Source organism: Ranitomeya imitator, chromosome 7 (assembly GCF_032444005.1).
Source record: "Ranitomeya imitator isolate aRanImi1 chromosome 7, aRanImi1.pri, whole genome shotgun sequence".
Lineage (NCBI taxonomy): Eukaryota > Metazoa > Chordata > Amphibia > Anura > Dendrobatidae > Ranitomeya > Ranitomeya imitator.
In genome coordinates, this window is record NC_091288.1 from 135,701,092 (window position 1) to 135,722,885 (window position 21,794).

The 21,794-nt window shown below is 41.3% G+C and overlaps 1 protein-coding gene across 1 annotated transcript in view; it reads left to right on the plus strand.

Annotated features, from left to right (window-relative positions):
* The window catches only part of SLC29A4 (solute carrier family 29 member 4), a 365,944-nt gene that overhangs the window by 131,442 nt on the left and 212,708 nt on the right, over positions 1–21,794 (plus strand). The window contains exons 4-5 of the mRNA XM_069733834.1: positions 1,585–1,698; positions 10,003–10,131. Of these exons, the coding sequence (XP_069589935.1) occupies positions 1,585–1,698; positions 10,003–10,131 (243 nt within the window). The remainder of the gene's footprint in view (positions 1–1,584; positions 1,699–10,002; positions 10,132–21,794) is intronic.

The window sequence follows — 21,794 nt, forward strand, 5'->3', positions numbered from 1 at the left end:
TTTCATTACACTCTCCTCAGCTTTCAGTAGTGAACCCTGTTTGCGTGTTCTCATAGACCGAGAATAAATTAAGAGACCTGTGGCAACTAAAACATAACTTCCACTAAGGTGCACAGGAATCTGGCTGGGGGTCAGAGAAATGGCCTGAGGTTCCCCATCCCTGCTATAGAGAATGATTGAAGCTCAGGGGAGAGAGACTGCTGTGAGAAAGCGAACGTGAAATGCTCATCGAGGCGCTCCCTTGGGAGTTTGCACTCGCATTAGCACTTTTGTTATGTGTAAGTCTTTACAATTGTGACCTTTATACATATGCTGGGATAGAATCCATGTGGCTAATTAGTAAACATTACTTCATATTTATGAAAGGAGCCTTTTTTGATAACAGATATTTTCATATGTTGTTCAAGATTAGTGATTCTAATCACCAGGTTTACTGAACTATTTTCTGATTTCTCATACCATGTGATGAAATTTTGATCTATATTACTAATCTGAGAACTTTTCTGCCCTTTTAATTCCTCCTACGTTGACATTATTCCTTCTTTATGTTGACCTCTTTTTTATTACGTCCGTATAATTGTTGGAAATCTATTTTTGTGATTAATAAATGATGTCTAATTCATTATACTTATGAAGTCCGCACATTTTTTTAGCTGTTGAGAACCCCAAGAATTTAGTAGGGATGAGGTAAGAGTTGGTTTCACCGTGGCTCTTTGCAATTATGATAGAGCTGAAGATGGCAATGGTTCATCAGAACCGAAGAATAGAGGATTTTATTTTGTACTGTACTCATAAGTATTTAGACAAACAATTGAAATTTCAAGCAATTATGCAAAAAAAATCACTGTGTGTTTCAAAGTAGTTTGAAGGTGTTCCTGATGTTAAATAATAAAAAGGTTGCTCCATAATCAAATTTGAATTTCAACATAAGTGTCTAGGTTATTAATCAAATCACTTTTCTAATATACTTGAATTCATTTCCTTCCATTCCCCCCATCCTGAAATGAAGCGTCAGTGACGTCCATGTCAGGGGAGGTGCCCTAACACCTGCTTTACATGCTCAGAATGCACTCCCTGCGCTGCGCTCTGCTCCCTCACTGTCTCTAATGAGAAGTGACGAGTCATCAAGAGAGCGCACTGTCAGTGTGTATTGAAAAGGAGAGAATGCGGCACACAGGGACAGCAGAGACCAGACCAGCCCCAAAAACAAACATCACAGATCACATCACAATGTCTGTTTCAGGGGCTGGTCTGGTCTCTGCTCTCCCTGCTTACTGCATTCTCTTTTCAATGCGCACTGACAGTATGCTTTTTTGCCGAGTCTTCAGTTCTCATTAGAGTTGGCGAGGTAATGCACTGTCACCCCTCATTCAAAGAAATATTGAGCAGGGAGCACATACTATGTGTTGGAATTGACTAGCAACTCTTGCTCAGTAGAGCAGGATGCAGTCAATATTTATATTGGTACAAATGGATAATTATATTTGTAAATTATTGTAGGACCATATTGTGATTTTGGGAATAACCCTATAATATTATTTGTCAGTATTATTACAAAAATGATTGCCTCTCTTTCAATTTTAGGCACATCGATTGTATTTGACATGAGCCTGACATACATCCTTGTGGCATTAGCTGCTGTTGTCCTTAATAATGCTACAGTGGAACTTCTTACTACACATATGAGAATCACTGCTGGTGAGTTACTGAAAGATCCACCTGCTGTCAGCAAATGATATTTACACATTGAGCACAGTTTGCACTATTTTATCATATGATATCAGAGTCAATTTGAAAATTTGCCATATATTACCACTTGTAGCACGTTATGAATAACTGTATTTTTTGCATAGTTCTCCAAAATAAGCTATCATAAATGAATGGCATATGAGAGGTAATGGATAAACTTTATATTTTATGCATGGCTCATTTAGCAGATTGCTTTTTTTACCCCCTTCAAAGAAAACAATAATCGTAATTAACTGTCAATGACTTACTAAGTACAAGTTATTTGTTTTCAGTGTAACAAAAAAAAGGGGAAAATATTTATCAGGATACTGGACAAAGGTGTCCAGATGTTAACACTGGACAAAGTGGGGCCCTGGGCAAAAGTTTAAAGTTGGGACCTAAAAGCTACGTTATTGCTCCATCACAAAGAAATGTTTTGGTTGCATTTAGATTCAGTGTATTAACAATAATATAACAGTGTATGATAAACAATATTAAGCTGCCCTCGCACTAGCAGTATTTGGTCAGTACTTTACATCAGTATCTGTAAGCCAAAACCAGGAGTGGAACAATTAGAGGAAAAGTATAATAGAAACATATGCACCACTTCTGCATTTATCACCCACTCCTGGTTTTGGCTTACAAATACTGATGTAAAATACTGACCAAATACTGCTAGTGTGACGGCAGCCTTATAGTGGTTCGGCGATTATTTATCCTCCTCTTTTCATAGACTGACAAAGAATGATGGGCACAGAACGATCACTAGTAGATCAATCTGTCACCATATGTCTGTCATCATGTTATCAGCAGCATATCTGCAGCTTACACTGCAGATGTGCTGCTGAGAACAATGATTTATGTTCTGGTATAAACAATCCAATCACCCGATGAGTGAGCAGCATTTTGCTCTTTCATTGGGTGATGTTTACACCTATGAACTCTCATCTGCTCTGTTTGGATTTATAAATGTGGATGCTACACACACAATATGTAACACACACATTGCATGTTACACAAACATGTATGTACATACAACAAATATTCATGTATACACCAAGCACATATACACACACCTATGTATGCAAAGAACAGTACATGCATACATGGAGCACATACAGTGGGGGAAATAAGTATTTGATCCCTTGCTGATTTTGTAAGTTTGCCCACTGACAAAGAGATGAACAATCTGTAATTTTAAGTGTAGGCTAATTTTAACATTGAGAGATGGAATATCAAATATAAAATCCAGAAAATCACATTGTATAAATTATATAAATATATTTGCATTTTTCGGTGTGAATTAACTATTTGATCCCCTATCAACCATTAAGAGTTCTGGCTCCTACAGACCAGTTAGACATCTAATCACACCGCAGGTTGAACAGCGAAAAAAAAAAAAAATAAAACCAATTGTTGACCTGCTGTTGATTTGTTCATTCTGTCTCCCAAAGATTGTAGTAAGGCTCAGCTCACATTTATCTTAAAAGCTGACTAAGGACCTGGGAGTAGTAGCCATGGGTATACAAAATTATACTTTTATTAGGTTAACAGAAGTTGAAAAACATTAAAAGCACAATAAAAGAATATCACACGTAGGCGTAACCACACCATGTACCCCAAAATAAATACAGCGAAATTGGCATAGACACAATTATGGTAGTACAATTGCATAGACATGAAAAGGAGTAATATTACCAAAGTTAATAGCAATAGCAATATTGTGGATTGAAATCCAACATACAAAAATGGAAAAAACACGTTTTAAAAAAATATATCACTGGCAAACATGGCCACTGAAAGGAGCAAAAAGGTATATGAATAAATGTTGAATAATGTTGATTTTAAAGCTCCCTGGCATACCTCCCATTTGTGCAAAATGAAACAAAGGATATAGGTGGACATAAGACTAATGTAAACCATATCTATGCATTCATGTGAAAAAAGCAAAGTAGCTGAAAAATAAGCCATTTCGCGTACTGCATCTCCTTTCAGAAGTGTGTCCGGGGTACTTCTGTGGCCATCACAGGTTGTACTACATGTTGTATTAATTTACCATCTTTAGCTTATTTCTCAGCTACTTTACTTTTTCACATGACTGCATAGATATGGTTTACAGATCTACATTTACAAAGGGTTCTTAGATTTAGCAATGAAGCTGAGCTGAGAAAGCTGCCCCTGCCCACACCAGGCTCTTTATATACATTGTCTAAATACAGTGAGCTGCTTATCGCAAGAGTGGGTGGAGTCAGACCAAGGCTCACACACTGTGGTAGTCCAGACAATGATAATCGCCAGGTGATTAAAGGCCCCTTCACATTTAGCGACGCTGCAGCGATACCGACAACGATCCGGATCGCTGCAGCGTCGCTGTTTGGTCGTTGGAGAGCTGTCACACAGACCGCTCTCCAGCGACCAACGATGCCGGTAACCAGGGTAAACATCGGGTAACTAAGCGCAGGGCCGCGCTTAGTAACCCGATGTTTACCCTGGTTACCATGCTAAAAGTAAAAAAAAACAAACACTAGATACTTACCTACCGCTGTCTGTCCTCCAGCGCTGCGCTCTGCTTCTCTGCTCTCCTCCTGTACTGGCTGTGAGCCGGAAAGCAGAGCGGTGACGTCACCGCTCTGCTTTCCGGCTCACAGCCAGTACAGGAGGAGAGCAGAGCACAGCGCTGGAGGACAGACAGCGGTAGGTAAGTATCTAGTGTTTGTTTTTTTTTACTTTTAGCATGGTAACCAGGGTAACCATCGGGTTACTAAACGCGGCCCTGCGCTTAGTTACCCGATGTTTACCCTGGTTACCAGTGAAGACATCGCTGGATCGGTGTCACACACGCCGATCCAGCGATGTCCACGGGAGATCCAGCGACGAAATAAAGTTCTGGACTTTGTTCAGCGACCAACGATCTCCCAGCAGGGGCCTGATCGTTGGTCGCTGTCACACATAACGATTTAATTAACGATATCGTTGCTACGTCACAAAAAGCAACGATATCGTTAACAATATCGTTATGTGTGAAGGTACCTTAAATCTTCAGTCTAAGTAAACAACAGCACACAGTTTGACATGTGACTCATTGTTGAAATTTGTGTTTTAACCCCTACCTCATGCTGTCTTCAGATTATATAGCAAAAATCTGCTGACAGATTCCCTATAACACTTCAAGTTATAAAGTGTAAAGTTTTCTTTAAATAGGTGCTGCTCCCATTATGATCTCGCATTGACAGAGCATGTACATTTGAAAAAACACCAAAGAGGTATCAGAGGTACAACTCCATTCAGCCGTAGGTTGTAGTGGTCAGACATGGTCACCTATAATTGTGTTTGACTTTCTTTATGCCTGGTACACAATTCAGTTAAAAATTATAGTAAAGCAGAGCATATACCACGCTTCTAAAACATATATATATGGCACAAGATGGTTTAACATCTGTACCACGAGATTATCACAATCTATGGCTATGGTGAGCACTACCATTAAGTACGTTTTTATGTTTTTTTTTCACATGTATTCCCTTGTCTGATTCCAAGATTGTAATGTAGAAAGGCAAGTATTCTAGATTTGTACTGTTTTTATGTTTCAGATTTCCTACAAACAAGGGTATGCACTGTATGTAAATTATATGTTGCCTTATGTGTGTATTGATTTACAATGGTAGTGGTTATATTTTTCATCTCACTGTGTTACCTCTTAAAGGGGTTGTCCAAGACATTTATAGTATTTCATACTGACACTAGCTTATGAAATGATAATAGTGTGTAATACACTGATCAATACTGTTACATAGTTACAGTTGTGCCCAAAATTTTACATACCCCAGCAGAATTTTTGCTTTCTTGGCCTTTTTTCACAGAATATGAATGATAATGCCAAAACTTTTTCTCCAGTCATGGTTAGTGGTTGGGTGTTGCCATTTATTGTCAAACTACTGTGTTTTCTCTTTTTAAATCATAATGACAGCCTGAAAGATCCAAATGACCCTGATCAAAAGTTCACATACCCTGGTGATTTTGGCCTGATAACATGCACAGAAGTTGACACAAATGGGTTTGAATGGCTACTAAAGGTAACATTGAATAAAAACTCACCGACACAAAAAGAGGACTTAAAAATCCTCCAAAAAATTGAAAAAAGTCACAGAGAAAAATGCAGAGATGTTTACCTGCTGAAGCCTCCAACCGAATTCGTTGCAGGGTGAGGCGGACACAATTAATGATGGCAAATACACAGGTGCAAAAAATACCGATGAAACAACCAGTGTCAATCCAGTGTTGGCTGTTTGGCATTAGTGCACAAAAAATAAGCGATACTAGTCTGTATGTGGCGTTGTTCACACAAGCAATGCAAAGCATCTGGTTTACGGCCTATTACTGACGCAGATATATGCGGGCCGCCCAGTGCCACCTAATGCATGCTATGTGAATAGAGGCCAACAGTTTACAGAGCCATCTTGGGCCGCCCGCACCCTGCAAGATAAAGTGCAAAAAAAAAAACATATCAATGTATGTAAGGTATTAGTTTATATTGGGGCCTCAATACGTAAGCTGGCAACCCACGTCAAGGGTCCTTACATTTTGCCAGTCCTAACGCTAAACCTAGAATAAAAATTAATTGTGTCCGCCGCACCCTGCTAGTGCATTCGGTTGGAGGCTTCAGCAGGTTAACATCTCTGCATTTTTCTCTGTAATTTTTTTAAATTTTTTGGAGGATTTTTAAGTCCTCCTTTTGTGTGTGTGTGTTTTTTTTATTCCAGATTTAGGGTTAGGACTGGCAAAATGTAAGGACCCTTGACGTGGGTTGCCAGCTTACGTATTGAGGCCCCAATATAAACTAATACCTTACATACATTGATATGTGGTTTTTTTTTGCACTTTATCTTGCAGGGTGCGGGCGGACCAAGATGGCTCTGTAAACTGTTGGCCTCTATTCACATAGCATGCATTAGGTGGCACTGGGCGGCCCGCATATATCTGCGTCAGTAATAGGCTGTAAACCAGATGCTTTGCATTGCTTGTGTGAACAACGCCACATACAGACTAGCATCGCTTATTTTTTGTGCACTAATGCCAAACAGCCAACACTGGATTGACACTGGTTGTTTCATCGGTATTTTTTGCACCTGTGTATTTGCCATCATTAATTGTGTCCGCCGCACCCTGCTAGTGCATTCGGTTGGAGGCTTCAGCAGGTAAACATCTCTGCATTTTTCTCTAAAGGTAACATTCTCACCTGTGACCTGTTTGCTTGTAATAATTATGTGTTCATAAAAGCTGAGTGAGTTTTTGGGATCCAGACAGACTCTTGCATCTTTCCTCCAGCCACTGACGTTTCCGAATTGTGAGTCATGGGGAAAGCAAAAGAATTGTCAACTGCTCTAAGGAAAAAGATAGTTGAACTGTATAAAACAAGAAATGGATACAAAAAAGATATCCAAGGAATTGATAATGCCAGTCAGAAGTGTTCAAATTGTGATTAACAAATGGAAAATCAGGGGCATTGTTAAAACAAAACCACGGTCAGGTAGACCAACAAATATTTCATCCACAACTGCTAGGAAAATTGTTTGGGATGCAAAGAAAAGCCCACAACATCAGCTGAAATACTAGACTCTCTAAAAACTAGTGGTGTGGCTGTTTCAAGATGCACAATAAGGAGGCAGTTGAAGAACAATGGGCTGCATGGTCCAGTCACCAGAAGAAAGCCATTACTGTTCAAATGCTACAAAGTATCTCACCTACAATACGCAAAACAGCATAGAGACAAGCCTGAAAACTTCTGGAACAAGGTCATTTGGAGTGATGAGACCAAAATTGAACTTTTTGGCCACAGCCATTAACGTTACATTTGGAGAGAGGTCAACAAGGCCTATAATGAAAGGAACACCATTCCTACTGTAAAGCAGGGAGGTGGATCCCTGATGTTTTTGGGATTTGGGAGCTACAAAGGCACAGGAAACTTGGTCAAAGTTTAAGGAAATATGAATGCATCATGTTATCTGCAAATACTGACAAATTTGCAATCATCAGCCCGGAAGCTGCGCATGGGAAGTACTTAGACGTTCCAACATGACAACAATCCAAAACACAATGCCAAGTCGACCTGTCATTGGCTACAGCAGAACAAATTGAAGGTTCTGGAGTGGCCATTCCAGTCTCCTGACCTCAATATCATTTAGACACTCTGAGGAGATCTCCAGCTCACAGTTCATGCTAGGCAGCCCAGGAATTTACAGGAGCTGTCATTAAATGTTAGAGGGGGAAATACACGGTATTAAGAAATGGGGTATGTGAACTTTTTATCAGGGTCATTTGGACGTTTTGGGTTGTCATTATGATTTTAAAAAGAGAACACAGTAGTTTGACAATAAATGGCTTCACCCAACCACTAACCATGAGTGCAGAAAAAGTTTTGGTGTTATCATTCATATTCTCTGAAAAAACGCCAAGAAAGCAAAAATTCTGCCAGGGTATGTAAACTTTTGAGCACAACTGTTCATAAGTTGAAAAAAGACCTAGGTCCATCAAGTTCAACCTTTCGCCACCAATTGTGCGTTTTGTCACAAAATTTAGGGGAATCGGTCACCCCAAAATTCGCCTATAAGCTAAGGCCACTGGCATCAGGGGCTTATCTACAGCATTCTGTAATGCTGTAGATAAGCCCTCGATGTCACCTGAAAGATAAGAAAAACAGGTTATATTATACTCCAATGCGGTCCGGTCCGATGGGCGTCGTAGTCCAGGTCCAGCGCTTCCCATCTTCATACGATGAGGTCCTCTTCTTTGCTTCCTGCCGTGGCTCCTGCGCAGGTGTACTTTGTCTGCCCTGTTGATGGCAGAGCAAAGTACTGCAGTGCTCAGGCACTGGGAAAGGTCAGAGAGGCCCGGCGCCTGCGCACTGCAGTACTTTACGCTGCCCTCAACAGGGCGGATAAAGTACGCCTGCTCAGGAGCCGTGGCAGGAAGCAAAGAGGACGTCATCGTATGAAGATGGGAGGCGCTGGACCTGGACCGCAACGCCCATCGGACCGGACCGCAGCGGGACCACCCCTGGGTGAGTATAATATAACCAGTTTTTCTTATCTTTCAGGTGACATCGGGGACATATCTACAGCATTACAGAATGCTGTAGATAAGCCTCTGATGCTGGTGGCCTTAGCTTATAGGCGAATATTGGGGTGTCAGATTCCCTTTAACTATAACCCACAATGTTATGTGTATCAAGAAAAAAATATCCAGACCTTTTTTAAAAGCTGTTATAGTGTCTAACATTACTACCTCTTGTGGTAGGGCATTCTACATTCTCACTGCTCTAACTGGAATCACCTTTCTTCCACCCGTAATGAGTGCCCCTTGGCAATCTAACTTCTTTTTCTTATCTTTCAGGTTACATTGGGGACTCATCTACAGCATTACAGAATGCTGTAGATAAGCCCCTGATGCCGGTGGCCTTAGCTTGTAGGCGAAAAATGGGGTGACAGATTCCCTTTGAAGGAATCTGTCACCCCCCTCAGGCTTTTGTAAGAGCCACCTTGTGCAGCACAAATGCTGCATTCTGACAAGGTGGCTCTTTTAGTTATGATGCCTGCACACGCTGAAATAAACGTTTATAAAATGTGCCCCCTCATACCGTGAAACCGTCCCGGAGGCGGGACTTTCCTTCCTTATCAGACGCAGCACAGCCGTCACTCCGGAGCTGTGCACGCAGGGCGCTGCCTCCTCTTGCTGCATTATCGTCCCCGGCGCCTGCGCTGTAAGTACGAAGGGCAGTGCAACTGCGCATGCCCTAAAAAAAAACTTAATGCGCAGGCGCCGAGGACGATAATGCTGCAAGAGGAGGCAGCGCCCGACGTGCACAGGCTCAGAGTGACGGCTGTGCTGCGTCTGATAAGGAAGGAAAGTCCCGCCTCCGGGACGGTTTAACGGTATGAGGGGGCACATTTTATAAACGTTTATTTCAGCATGTGCAGGCATCATAACTAAAGGAGCCACCTTGTCAGAATGCAGCATTTGTGCTGCCCAAGGTGGCTCTTTTAGTTACAAACACCTGAGGGGGGTGACAGGTTCCCTTTAAAGAACGGTTCATATTGCATCCCTGAAATCTCCCTGTTCATTCAGTAGAGCTTTGTACCAACAGTACATGTCTTCTGCACCGCCATGATATGAGGATCCTGTCTTTCTTTAATGATTGTGTAATTTAGCCAATTTTTGTTTACTATGTTCAGGTAGTTGATCATTACCGGTAATTGTTAATATATATTACATTTGCAGGATATATTTTTGCTCTTGGACCTTTAATCTTTATTGGAATTTGTGATGTCTGGCTTGAGCTATTTACATTTAAACAGTCTTATGCCATCAACCTTTTTGCTGTTGGCATAGTAGCTTTTGGATGCACAGGTAAGTAAAGCAGCATCATTAAATTACATTTTTCTTGAAAATTGGACAAAATCTTTTTAAGGTAATTTACAGATGACAAATTGGTGTTTGTTGTTTAACGTAATTGTAGCCAATTTGGATTTTGAAGCAATACAGAGATTCAGATCACTAACTAAACAGGACGATATAATATTTATCAGTTTCATATAGTTTATCTGCAATAACTACTAGCAATACTTATTTAGAATTTGAATATTGTAATTCCACTAAGAAGAAATTAAAGGTGTATAGGAGTAAGACTAGAAGCAATAGATGGGTGTGAGTATAGAATACCAATTAGTATGTTAGAAGGTATTTTTTAGCGAAAGAGGTGATATTAATTAACCTTTAATCAGTACTATTTTACTATTTAAAAAAAAACAAGAAAAAACACTGACAAATATATAAAAAAAAACCTAGGGATAATTTGTTGTGCAATCCGGTCAAAGAAGAATGTACAGGGTGAGCCATTTATATGGATACACCTAAATAAAATGGGAATGGTTGGTGATATCAACTGCCTGTTTGTGGCACATTAGTATATGGGAGGGGGAAAAGTTTTCAAGATGGGTGGTGACCATGGTGGCCATTTTGAAGTCGTCCATTTTGGATCTAACTTTATTTTTTTAAATGGGAAGAGGGTCATGTGACACATCAAAGTTATTGAGAATTTCACAAGAAAAACAATGATGTGCTTTGTTTTAACGTAACTTTATTCTTTCTTTAGTCATTTACAAGTTTATGACCACTTATAAAATGTGTTCAAAGTGCTGCCCATTGTGTTGGATTGTCAATGCAACCCTTTTCTCCCACTCTTGACACACTGATAACAACACCCAGAGGTATAAGGGCAGGTACCTGCATATATCTATAATCCACCCACACTTGAGTATTATAGTACTGACTAGATGGAGGCCCGAAGCTATCGCATTGGGAGGGGAGTAATGTCACAATGGGGGCAGGCTTTGCAGCGTTGAGAATCCCCCCTCCCATGTGCTTACCCACCTATCCACTCTCTCTTTCCCCATGTGCTGACTTCTCCTGTCTGTGCTCTCTTATTTGACCTGTCTGCCCCATTTGCTATCCCCCTTGTCTGCTGTCTCCTTCCTGTGCTGTGTTCTCCCCTCATGTGCTGTCTCGTTTGAGCTGTCTCCCCCTGTAAATCCTGAATCAAATTATTGTCCTAGGGTAACCAATAATAAACTAAATCATAATATACCCCATAAAATAAATTTTATAGTTAAATAGTTAAAATACCACCAACCTGTGGTTATACCATACACACATAACACAACCGTGAAAATTTGGTATAGGGGTGAGTATTCTACAATGATTACTTAGCTGGTGCCTGCCTATCTGCGGGGTTTGGCGCCCTAGGGGAAGCGTTGTGGCGCCCCCGCTCCACAATGGCTGGCCCTGGGGTCCCTAAATAAGTCCTAATAGTTCAATTGGGTCCCTCTACCCAAATGTATTGCTAAAGTTACCCCTAACATTGGGGTCACTCCTATAAATAAGGAATACTAATCCCCACACCGTGCTATAGAAACAATAGAGAACATGTGAGAAGGCATAGGACGGCAATTACATAGATGCAGAACAATGGCTATCAGTGTTGTACACAGTATGCTGTCATAGACACCTATATCTCGCATATCTTAGCATTCCAATTTGCCCAGATAATCATATGAACACTAGTGTACCACATCAGATAGTTAATATCCTTTTATGCCATGCTATAGAGGTACTATCATGAGTACACTGATAAATCCAAATCAAAGTTCAGATCAAAATAAAGTACTCATCTCAAATAAAGCATGCCGTCCGCCTCTCATAAACACCGCCTCCACGCGCTTCGGCCCTCTGGCTCATCAGGAGGCCCGATTCCATAAAATGTATCCCGATGGTATATGATAGCTCTGAATACCGATGCACTAACCTCAGATTTAAAAGAGTCCGCCGGAAGTCCGGAGCTGCCTGATTTCCTGTTGTTTAACCGGAAGCCTGCCCCCCTGATGTGTCATGGGTAAAAAATACAGCACAGACTCGCGGCGGAACGCAACCGCCGTTCCTGCGTTCCACGGGCTGTAAACTGCGCATGCTCCTTGTGGAGCGCACAGAGCGCTGCGCTCCACATGTGTTAGAATCCACTGCGGTCTGTGTCATACTGCGCTTGCATCAGTGGATAATATTACAAACCGCGTTTAACTTACTGGGCATAGTATATACTAAATGCCCCTGAGCAGACTTCTGATTATATGCCGCACAAGGAGACCCTAAAGTATATATAAGCAGCATTATGGTACACCCATTTTGCCGTCAATCTTGATAGTAATAGCAAGGCCTTCTTTTTACTACCTCACTACAAAATGAACCATTCGATATCGCACTTGCTATCAGATATCATATCAAAAAACAGACTTGCAACCTACCCACAATCTATGGGCAGATATCCCAAATAGATGAATAACAGATATACCTTTTCTTTTCAGTGGCGGACCAATATCTCTGAGGAATTTTTATCCCATATTATAGCTTCCACACTAGTCTGTGTATCACCCTGAAAAAAGGTGATTTCTAGAATAAAGACATTGCTAGATTTCTTAGTGGAAATACTTAGTCCCTCCAAACTATATCTACAAGCAAAAAAGGAGGACAAAACAGAAGACCCAAAAAGCAATAGCCCACATAAGGCCCAGAAGCTACAAAAACATGCAAAGGATAACTAAATCTAGCCATGTCTTTATTCTAGAAATCACCTTTTTTTCAGGGTGATACACAGACTAGTGTGGAAGCTATAACATGGGATAAAAATTCCTCAGAGATATTGGTCCGTCACTGAAAAGAAAAGGTATATCTGTTATTCATCTATTTGGGATATCTGCCCACAGATTGTGGGTAGGCTGCAAGTCTGTTTTTTTATATGATATCTGATAGCAAGTGCGATATCGAATGGTTCATTTTGTAGTGAGGTAGTAAAAAGAAGACCTTGCTATTACTATCAAGATTGACAGCGAAATGGGTGTACCTTAATGCTGCTTATATATACTTTAGGGTCTCCTTGTGCGGCATATAATCAGAAGTCTGCTCAGGGGCATTTAGTATATACTATGCCCAGTAAGATAAACGCAGTTTGTAATATTATCCACTGACGCAAGCGCAGTATGACACAGACCGCAGTGGATTCTAACAAATGTGGAGCGCAGCTCTCTGTGCGCTCCACAAGGAGCATGCGCAGTTTACAGCCCGTGAAACGCAGGAACCGCGGTTGCGTTCCGCCGCAAGTCTGCGCTGTATTTTTTACCCATTAGACATCAGGGGGGCAGACTTCCGGTTAAACAACAGGAAATGAGGCAGCTCCGGAGTTCCGGAAGACTCTTTTAAATCTGAGGTTAGTGCATCGGTATTCAGAGCTATCATATACCATCGGGATACATGTTATGGAATCGGGCCTCCTGATGAGCCAGAGGGGCGAAACGCGTTGAGTCGGTGTTTATGAGAGGCGGACAGCATGCTTTATTTGAGATGAGTACTTTTTGATCTGAACTTTGATTTGGATTTATCAGTGTACTCACGATAGTACCTCTATAGCATGGCATAAAAGGATATTAACTATCTGATGTGGTACACTAGTGTTCATATGATTATCTGGGCAAATTGGAATGCTAAGATATGCGAGATATAGGTGTCTATGACAGCATACTGTGTACAACACTGATAGCCATTGTTCTGCATCTTTCTAATTGCTGTCCTATGCCTTCTCACATGTTCTCTATTGTTTTTATAGCACGGTGTGGGGATTAGTATTCCTTATTTATAGGAGTGATCTATGTATAGTGGTTAGGGGTACCTTTAGCAATACATTTGGGTAGAGGGACCCAATTGGACTATTAGGGCTTATTTAGGGACCCCAGGGCCAACCATCGCGGAGCGGGGGAGCCACAACGCTTCCCCTAGGGCACCAAACCCCGCAGATAGGCAGGCACCAGCTAAGTAATCATTGTAGAATACTCATCCATATACCAAATTTTCACGGTGTGTTTTGTGTGTATGGTATGACCACAGGTTGGTGGTATTTTAACTATTTAACAATAACATTTATTTTATGGGGTATATTATGATTTAGCTGTCTCCCCACTGCGCTCTCTCTCTCAACCCTGTGCGCTTTCTCTCCCCATCTGCTGTCTCCTCTCATGTCATCTCTACTTTGACCTTCGCGCAGGTGCAGTAAATCAGACTGCCGCCATGTTTGTGCAGACAGATAGCGGTCACATTAAAACTGCGCATCTGCTCCTCCTGTGCAAAGATGGCAGCGGTCAGTGAATCTTTCGGCTGATCCCTGCAGCGGCGTGTTCGTGACGGTGTTCTGCTGGTTGTATCACGCAAGAGGCTGTGTACTGCGTATACAGTATGTGTGTGTGGTGTGTATGGCGTATACAGTGTATGCGTGTGTAAGTGGTGTGAATGGCGTATACAGTGTATGTGTGTGTGGTGCGATGGTGCTCTGCTGGTGGTACCGCACAAGAGGCTGGTATTACCAGCAGTCTCCATATTGAGACACCCATCACTTGAGTGTCCCAATATGGAGGTCGTTGAACTTCTGCTTGGAATTCTGGGATCCAGACACATCTGGACGGAACAGGAGGTGAAGACATTACAAGGTGAGTATATATTAAGATGTATACCGTATTTATTCATACACATCTACCTAAGGAATATGGCTCTGCCATTTCCATCTGTTATAAATGTGCTTTTAGTCAGAAAACCTGATTTAGCTATTTTTATGTGACTATGTGCTGCTATAATAGGACCAAGACTCTATAAGGGGCATAGTAGAAGTATGGTGTTTGAGGTATATTAATATACATTCTTCTTTGCCCGGTTTGTACAGTGAATTATCCTTAGGGTTTTCTATACATTTGTCAGTGTTTTTTCATGTTTTTTAAATAGTACTGAGTGTAGAAGTATGAGCAGAAACATGACATTATTGCCATACTAATCCAGAGCGTGTGTATATACAGGCACATACAATAAAGATGCTTATATGATTTTGTCAAAACATGTACCCTCGCATTTTAAAATCCTGTGGAATATGATGACGGTTTTAAAAAAATGCATTATTATTACTAATAATAATAAATTGAGCATGTCAGGAGATTAATGCTGGCTGATCTCAGGCTACATAAAACATGGTCAGGCTGCCTTAATAACTATGCTAACTATGCTACTATGCCTTGCTACAGCCAATTCTGAAAAGCTAAAGAGTTTCAGAGAAAATATTGTTTAACGCAAATGCACCCTCGCTGGGGGTAAATTCTCGCATCAGGACGCATCTAAATCTCCAAGAGATGGTGCAAGCATAGTAGTTGTGACCATACCAACCGCTGTAATATAGAGCTAAGTATCTGCTGCAATTCATGGGACCAGAACTAGCTCAAGCTAGCTCTAACACCTCAGAAACAACCACTTCATTTGTTGTGTTTTGATAGAATGAGAGCCCTCTCCTTTCAGTCAATCTCTACCACCCCACCCCCACAGAGTAATCACTGGGTGCTGATGGGTTGCTGTTTCATTTGGAAGCCTAACAATGGCCTCTGGGTCTGACAAGTACTAGAACCTAAAAACGGTAAAGAAAGGGGCACTATAGCGCAGTTACCAAATTAACAATTAGTTTGCTGTAAGGTAAAATTCTCACCTTTACATGTTGTGCATATGCACAACATATATAATGAGTATGATGGGAGGGCTGCAGACTGCACTGGACCCGCGACGGATCTTCATGAAGTATTGGATAGGATATTCAAGATGACGACTATTCCGCGTTCCTCCAGAATCAAGCAAGGGAACCACAGAGTTCAGAAGATTTGCTTCCTGTATTCAAGGCTATAAATCTACGCGTTTCGTGGACGTCCTCTCCACTCCCTCAAGTGCATAGCCAATACTAACCACTTGGTATTACTCACATTTATAGGGTGGGCTGGATATAGAAAAAATGGGCGTCAAACACCTGACGCCCTGAACGCGGCAGTTATATTTAAAACACAATCTTAAATTTGTAGCATATCTATGTAACAATAATTAAAAATACAATTTATTGGCATAAAAAATATATATGACATTAAAATGTGAGATTTTTCTGCAAATAAAATTAAAAGGAAGGGAAATTAAAAAATCAGACCAGGATTAGAACCTACCATCTTTGGATACATCGTGGAAGTAAAGGGACCTCGGGGTACAGACCTCTGAGCTATTGTTTATTTGACCCTTGAAGCTTAAAAGAATAAATACCTAAAGAAACATCGATATTAGCAGTTTGAAAATCAATTAAAGTGTATATTTGAATGAAGTTCATAAAAAATGTGAACAAAAAGATATAAAAAATAATAAAAATTGTGACTTTATTTGTTATAAGAAAAGAAAATGTGTGTGTATATGTATATATATATATATATATATATATACATATATATATATATATATATATATATATATATATATATATATGTATATATATATATATATATATATATAGATTAACATACACGTTATAAATCAAATTAGTGAAGACCTAATTTGTGTTTTTTTTAACTTTTTATGTGTGTTGTGCCCTATTTATTATAAAGACATTATAGAATACTATAGAGACACTTCTGATATTTAATTCAGCCCTTGTGTTTAGAAAAGCTCCATCACTAAAGAAAATACTAGCACCGAGCAGATTACGGGACCCTGGTAAATCCGGGGGCAGCCTTATGAGCAACCGAAAAAATAGAATTACCAAATGTGGTGAAAGGGGTTGTGCTGTAAATCCATTAGGCTAGGTTCACATTGCATTAGTGCAATCCAGCCAGTGGTCCCCAACTCCAGGCCTCGAGGGCCGCCAACAGTGCAGGTTTTCAGGATTTCCTTAGTATTGCACAGGGGTTGGAATAATCACCTGTGCAGATGATCACATTACCACCGATGCAATATTAAAGAAATCCTGAAAACCTGCACTGTTGGCGGCCCTCGAAGCCTGGAGTTGGGGACCACTGCGTTTAGCGGATACGCTAACGATTGCGCTAACGCAATGTCCAAAAAGGGATTGCGTTCGGCAATCCCGCTAGCGCAGATGCCCGATCTGCGCTAGCGAGGAACGGACTCTGAATGCTGCAAGCAGCGTTTGAGGTCCATCCGAAACTAGCGGCACATCGCAGACGCATGCCAAAAATGGCATACGTTTGCGATGCGTTAGCGATCCGTTAGCACATTGCAGTTAATGGGTGCGCTAACGAATCCGTTACATAGCGTTAATTGCGACAATTGCGCCATGTAACGGAGTCCGTTAGCGGACACCCACTAACGCAATGTGAACCTAGCCTTACACACACTGTCAATAGAGTGCCCCTGTCCCAAGCAATATGTGGGTAGAACTACCCATCCGCTCCACAATAGACTGAACTCCCATAGACACAATGTGGCTACTGAGTTTCTAAAACATGGTTTCTCACGTCATATTTGTATGCACCATAAACAAGATTTTGGGTGTATAAAAATCTCTCCCATTGAACATATTCCACCTGATAGCTCCAATAGAATCCAATGCCTCAACAGAAAGGAGGTTTTCTGGATATATAAACTCAACACCCTGAAACCACAAGGGCTCAATGAAATATCAGAAGTGTTTTTATAGTATAGTATAATGTCTTTATAATAAATAGAGCCCAACACACGTAAAAGTAAAAACAAATACTCATAAATTAGGTCTTCACTAATTTGATTTACGTGTATGTTAATCCATATACGGTGTTTTCTTTTCTTTTTTTATAACAAATAAAATCACAATTTTTTGTTATTTTTTATTATTTCTTTATTATTTTTTAATCTTTTTTGTACACATTTTTATGAACTTCATTCAAATATACACTTTAATTGATTTTCAAACTGCTAATATCAATGTTTCTTTAGGTATCTATTCTTTTAAGCTTCAGGGGTCAAATAAACAGCTCAGAGGTCTGTTCCCCGAGGTCCATTCACTTCCATGATGTATCCAAAGATGGTAGATTCTAATCCTGGTCTGCAACAAAAACAAGAGAATAATATGAAAGAGTTTTTGAATCCTAGCAGATTTTTTTTATTTCCCTTCCGTTTAATTTTATTTGCAGAAAAATCTCACATTTTAATGTCATATATATTTTTTAGGCCAATAAATTGTATTTTTAATTATTGTTATATAGACATGCTACAAATTTAAGTTTGTATGTTAAATATAACTGCTGCGTTCAGGGCGTCAGGTGTATTTGACACCCATTTTTTCTGTGTCCAGCCCACCCTATATATGTGAGTAATACCACGTGGTTAGTATTGGCTATGTACCTGAGGAAATGGACAGGACGTCCACAAAACGCGTCGTTTTATAGCCTTGAATAAAGGATGCAACTCTTCTAACTCTGTGGTTCTCTTGCTTGTTTCTGGAGGAGCGCGGAATGGTCGTCATCTTGAATATCCTATCCAAGTATTTGAACCTATTAGATCCTGCCAGTGGCAGGGTTTATTGGCCATCCCGTCAGTACAAGGCTGGGAATAAACGGCGGCATGAGTCGTTCAACAACAGCTCTCCTACAAGTCACGTCAACCGAAATGTACTGTCACACAACTATTTTAGAGCTTTGATTTGTTTAAATAAAACACCAAAATTTCAAACCAGTCACCTGTCTTGTGTGACTTGCATTGCAGTCTATGGCAAGTGTGTTATGTGCAATTTGCCACAAGCAACAAAAAATCCAATATATTTGGAAACATAGTTGACGCTGCATTGCATGATGTCACAGGTTGCTGTGCAACAGTAGGAAATCGTTATATTCAGAGTTGCAATGTGTCACTACAAATTCCAGTGTTGCACCTTGCAAGTCAGCATGTAGGCAGAGCCTAACCCTGAATTGCCAAGACTGGTCACTCTTCTCTGTACCCATTCAAGTTCAGCTGTGTCATTCTTATACACTGGAGCCCCAAGTTGTACACAGTGTTCTAAATGTGGCCGCACTAGTGACTTGTATAGAAGTAAAACTATGCTTTTGTTATTAGCATGTATGCCTCTTTTAAATCATCCCATTATTTTATTTGTCTTGGCAGCAGCTGCCTGGGCACTGATCACTGATGTTGAGTTTGCCATCCACCCATGCACACAAGTCTTTTCCCTTCACCATGACAGCACCGCACGTGAGAATTGGCATCCGCCCCCAGGAACAGGAAACCTGTAGCAGAGATAAAAGAATGGGGCGGCCCCTCTCTCCTCAGTTTTGTTTCCTGTTCTTGCAGGTGGATGCCTGTCGCAGAGCTCCTACCTCCGGAGGGATCCCCCTCTGATGATTCCGGTCCGGAGGCCGAGGTCCGCGGGGGGGGGGGGCCAGCCATACTCGGCGGCATCGCGTGCAGTGCTGTCCGGGTGAAGAGGCTGCTGTGTCTGTGCCTTCCTTCCCCCTCGCTGGACTCCCCGGCGTCCGCTCTGTGCAGGAGGCTGGCCCGGGGTTTAGGGGCGTGTCCTTCACCGACGCTGGCGCCGAAGTGAAGGATGACGATTTCCTGTCGCGCGGAAGTGACTTCACACGCCGAGGGAGCCGGTGTGCTGGACACTTCCGGGCGGAAGTTGATCCAGAGGCGCGCACACCACTCCTGATATAAAATACAGCAACCAAGGAAATCGCTGGTCCTTCAGAGCAAGCAATCTGCCTGCTAAGATGACCGAACCAGCGATGGATCCGGATACACCAATGATGCCTGCGAAGATATCTGAGGAGGCACAAGCTACTGCGGTATCCAGGGTCCTGGAGGGGTGAGTGCCTTTGTAAGGCAAAACCACACATACTGATACCCTGTACACTATATGTTTTATAGGGGAGGAAAGCCACACCCAAGAAGAAAAATAGGGTCTGTGCACTATGAAAAGACACACTCCCTAGCCTATACAGCAAGAAAACCTGCCAGCCTTGTATTGACAAGACAGTTGCAGAAGAATATTCTTCCCTATTACAGAATATTAAAACAATAATACGGGAAGAAGTCAAATCGACAGTAAAGGAGCAGCTGAAACATCATACAGCAAAAGAAACTCCCCCCTCCCCAGACAAGTGAACAAGGGTCGGACGTAGATTCAGGGGATGAACCAGGAATATTAACCCCCTCTGATGCCTCAGACCTAGACTCCTCGGATGAAGAGTATGGCCACCCTTATTTTCAGTCTGAAGAGATTGGGAAATTGCTCAAACTCGTTAGAGCAACTATGGGGGTAGAGACTCCTAAAGAGCCGCGGTCAATTCAGGACACAATATTCAGTAACTTGGAAGGGAAGAAGCGTAAATTTTTTCCCTTCCATGAAAATATAGTAAATTTAATTAAAAGGGAGTGGAAAAAGCCCATCAAGAAAATATCCATCCCTCAGGCCTTAAAACGCAAGTACCCCTTTGATGAGGAAATCTGTGAGAAGTGGGAAAAGGCTCCCAAGCTAGATGCTGTCATTGCCAACACCTCTAAAGGGGTAGCATTACCATTTGAGGACATGGGAGCCTTAAAAGATCCCCTAGACAAGAAAGCAGATGCCTTTCTAAAATCGGCTTGGGAAGCGGCGACATGGTCATTTAAACCCGTTCACAACATCAACTGAAGTACAGAACACTCTCAGTGAAGTAGGTGTATCTGTCTCTAAGTCAACAGTAAAGAGAAGACTCCATGACAGTAAATACAAAGGGTTCACATCTAGATGCAAACCATTCATCAATACCAAAAATAGACAGGCCAGAGTTAAATTTGCAGAAAAACACCTCAAGAAGCCAGCTCAGTTCTGGAAAAGTATTCTATGGACAGATGAGACAAAGATAAACCTGTACCAGAATGATGGGAAGAAAAAAGTTTGGAGAAGAAAGGGAACGGCACATGATCCAAGGCACACCACATCCTCTGTAAAACATGGTGGAGGCAACGTGATGGCATGGGCATGCATGGCTTTCAATGGCACTGGGTCACTTGTGTTTATTGATGACATAAGAGCAGACAAGAGTAGCCGGATGAATTCTGAAGTGTACCGGGATATACTTTCAGCCCAGATTCAACCAAATGCTGCAAAGTTGATTGGACGGCGCTTCATAGTACAGATGGACAATGACCCCAAGCATACATCCAAAGCTACCCAGGAGTTCATGAGTGCCAAAAAGTGGAACATTCTGCAATGGCCAAGTCAATCTCCAGATCTAAACCCAATTGAGCATGCATTTCACTTGCTCAAATCCAGACTTAAGACGGAAAGACCCACAAACAAGCAAGACCTGAAGGCTGCGGCTGTAAAGGCCTGGCAAAGCATTAAGAAGGAGGAAACCCAGCGTTTGGTGATGTCCATGGGTTCCAGACTTAAGGCAGTGATTGCCTCCAAAGGATTTGCAACAAAATATTGAAAATAAAAATATTTTGTTTGGGTTATGTTTATTTGTCCAATAACTTTTGACCTCCGAAAATGTGGAGTGTTTGTAAAGAAATGTGTACAATTCCTACATTTTCTATCAGATATTTTTGTTCAACCCTTCAAATTAAACGTTACAATCTGCACTTGAATTCTGTTGTAGAGGTTTCATTTCAAATCCAATGTGGTGGCATGCAGAGCCCAACTCGCGAAAATTGTG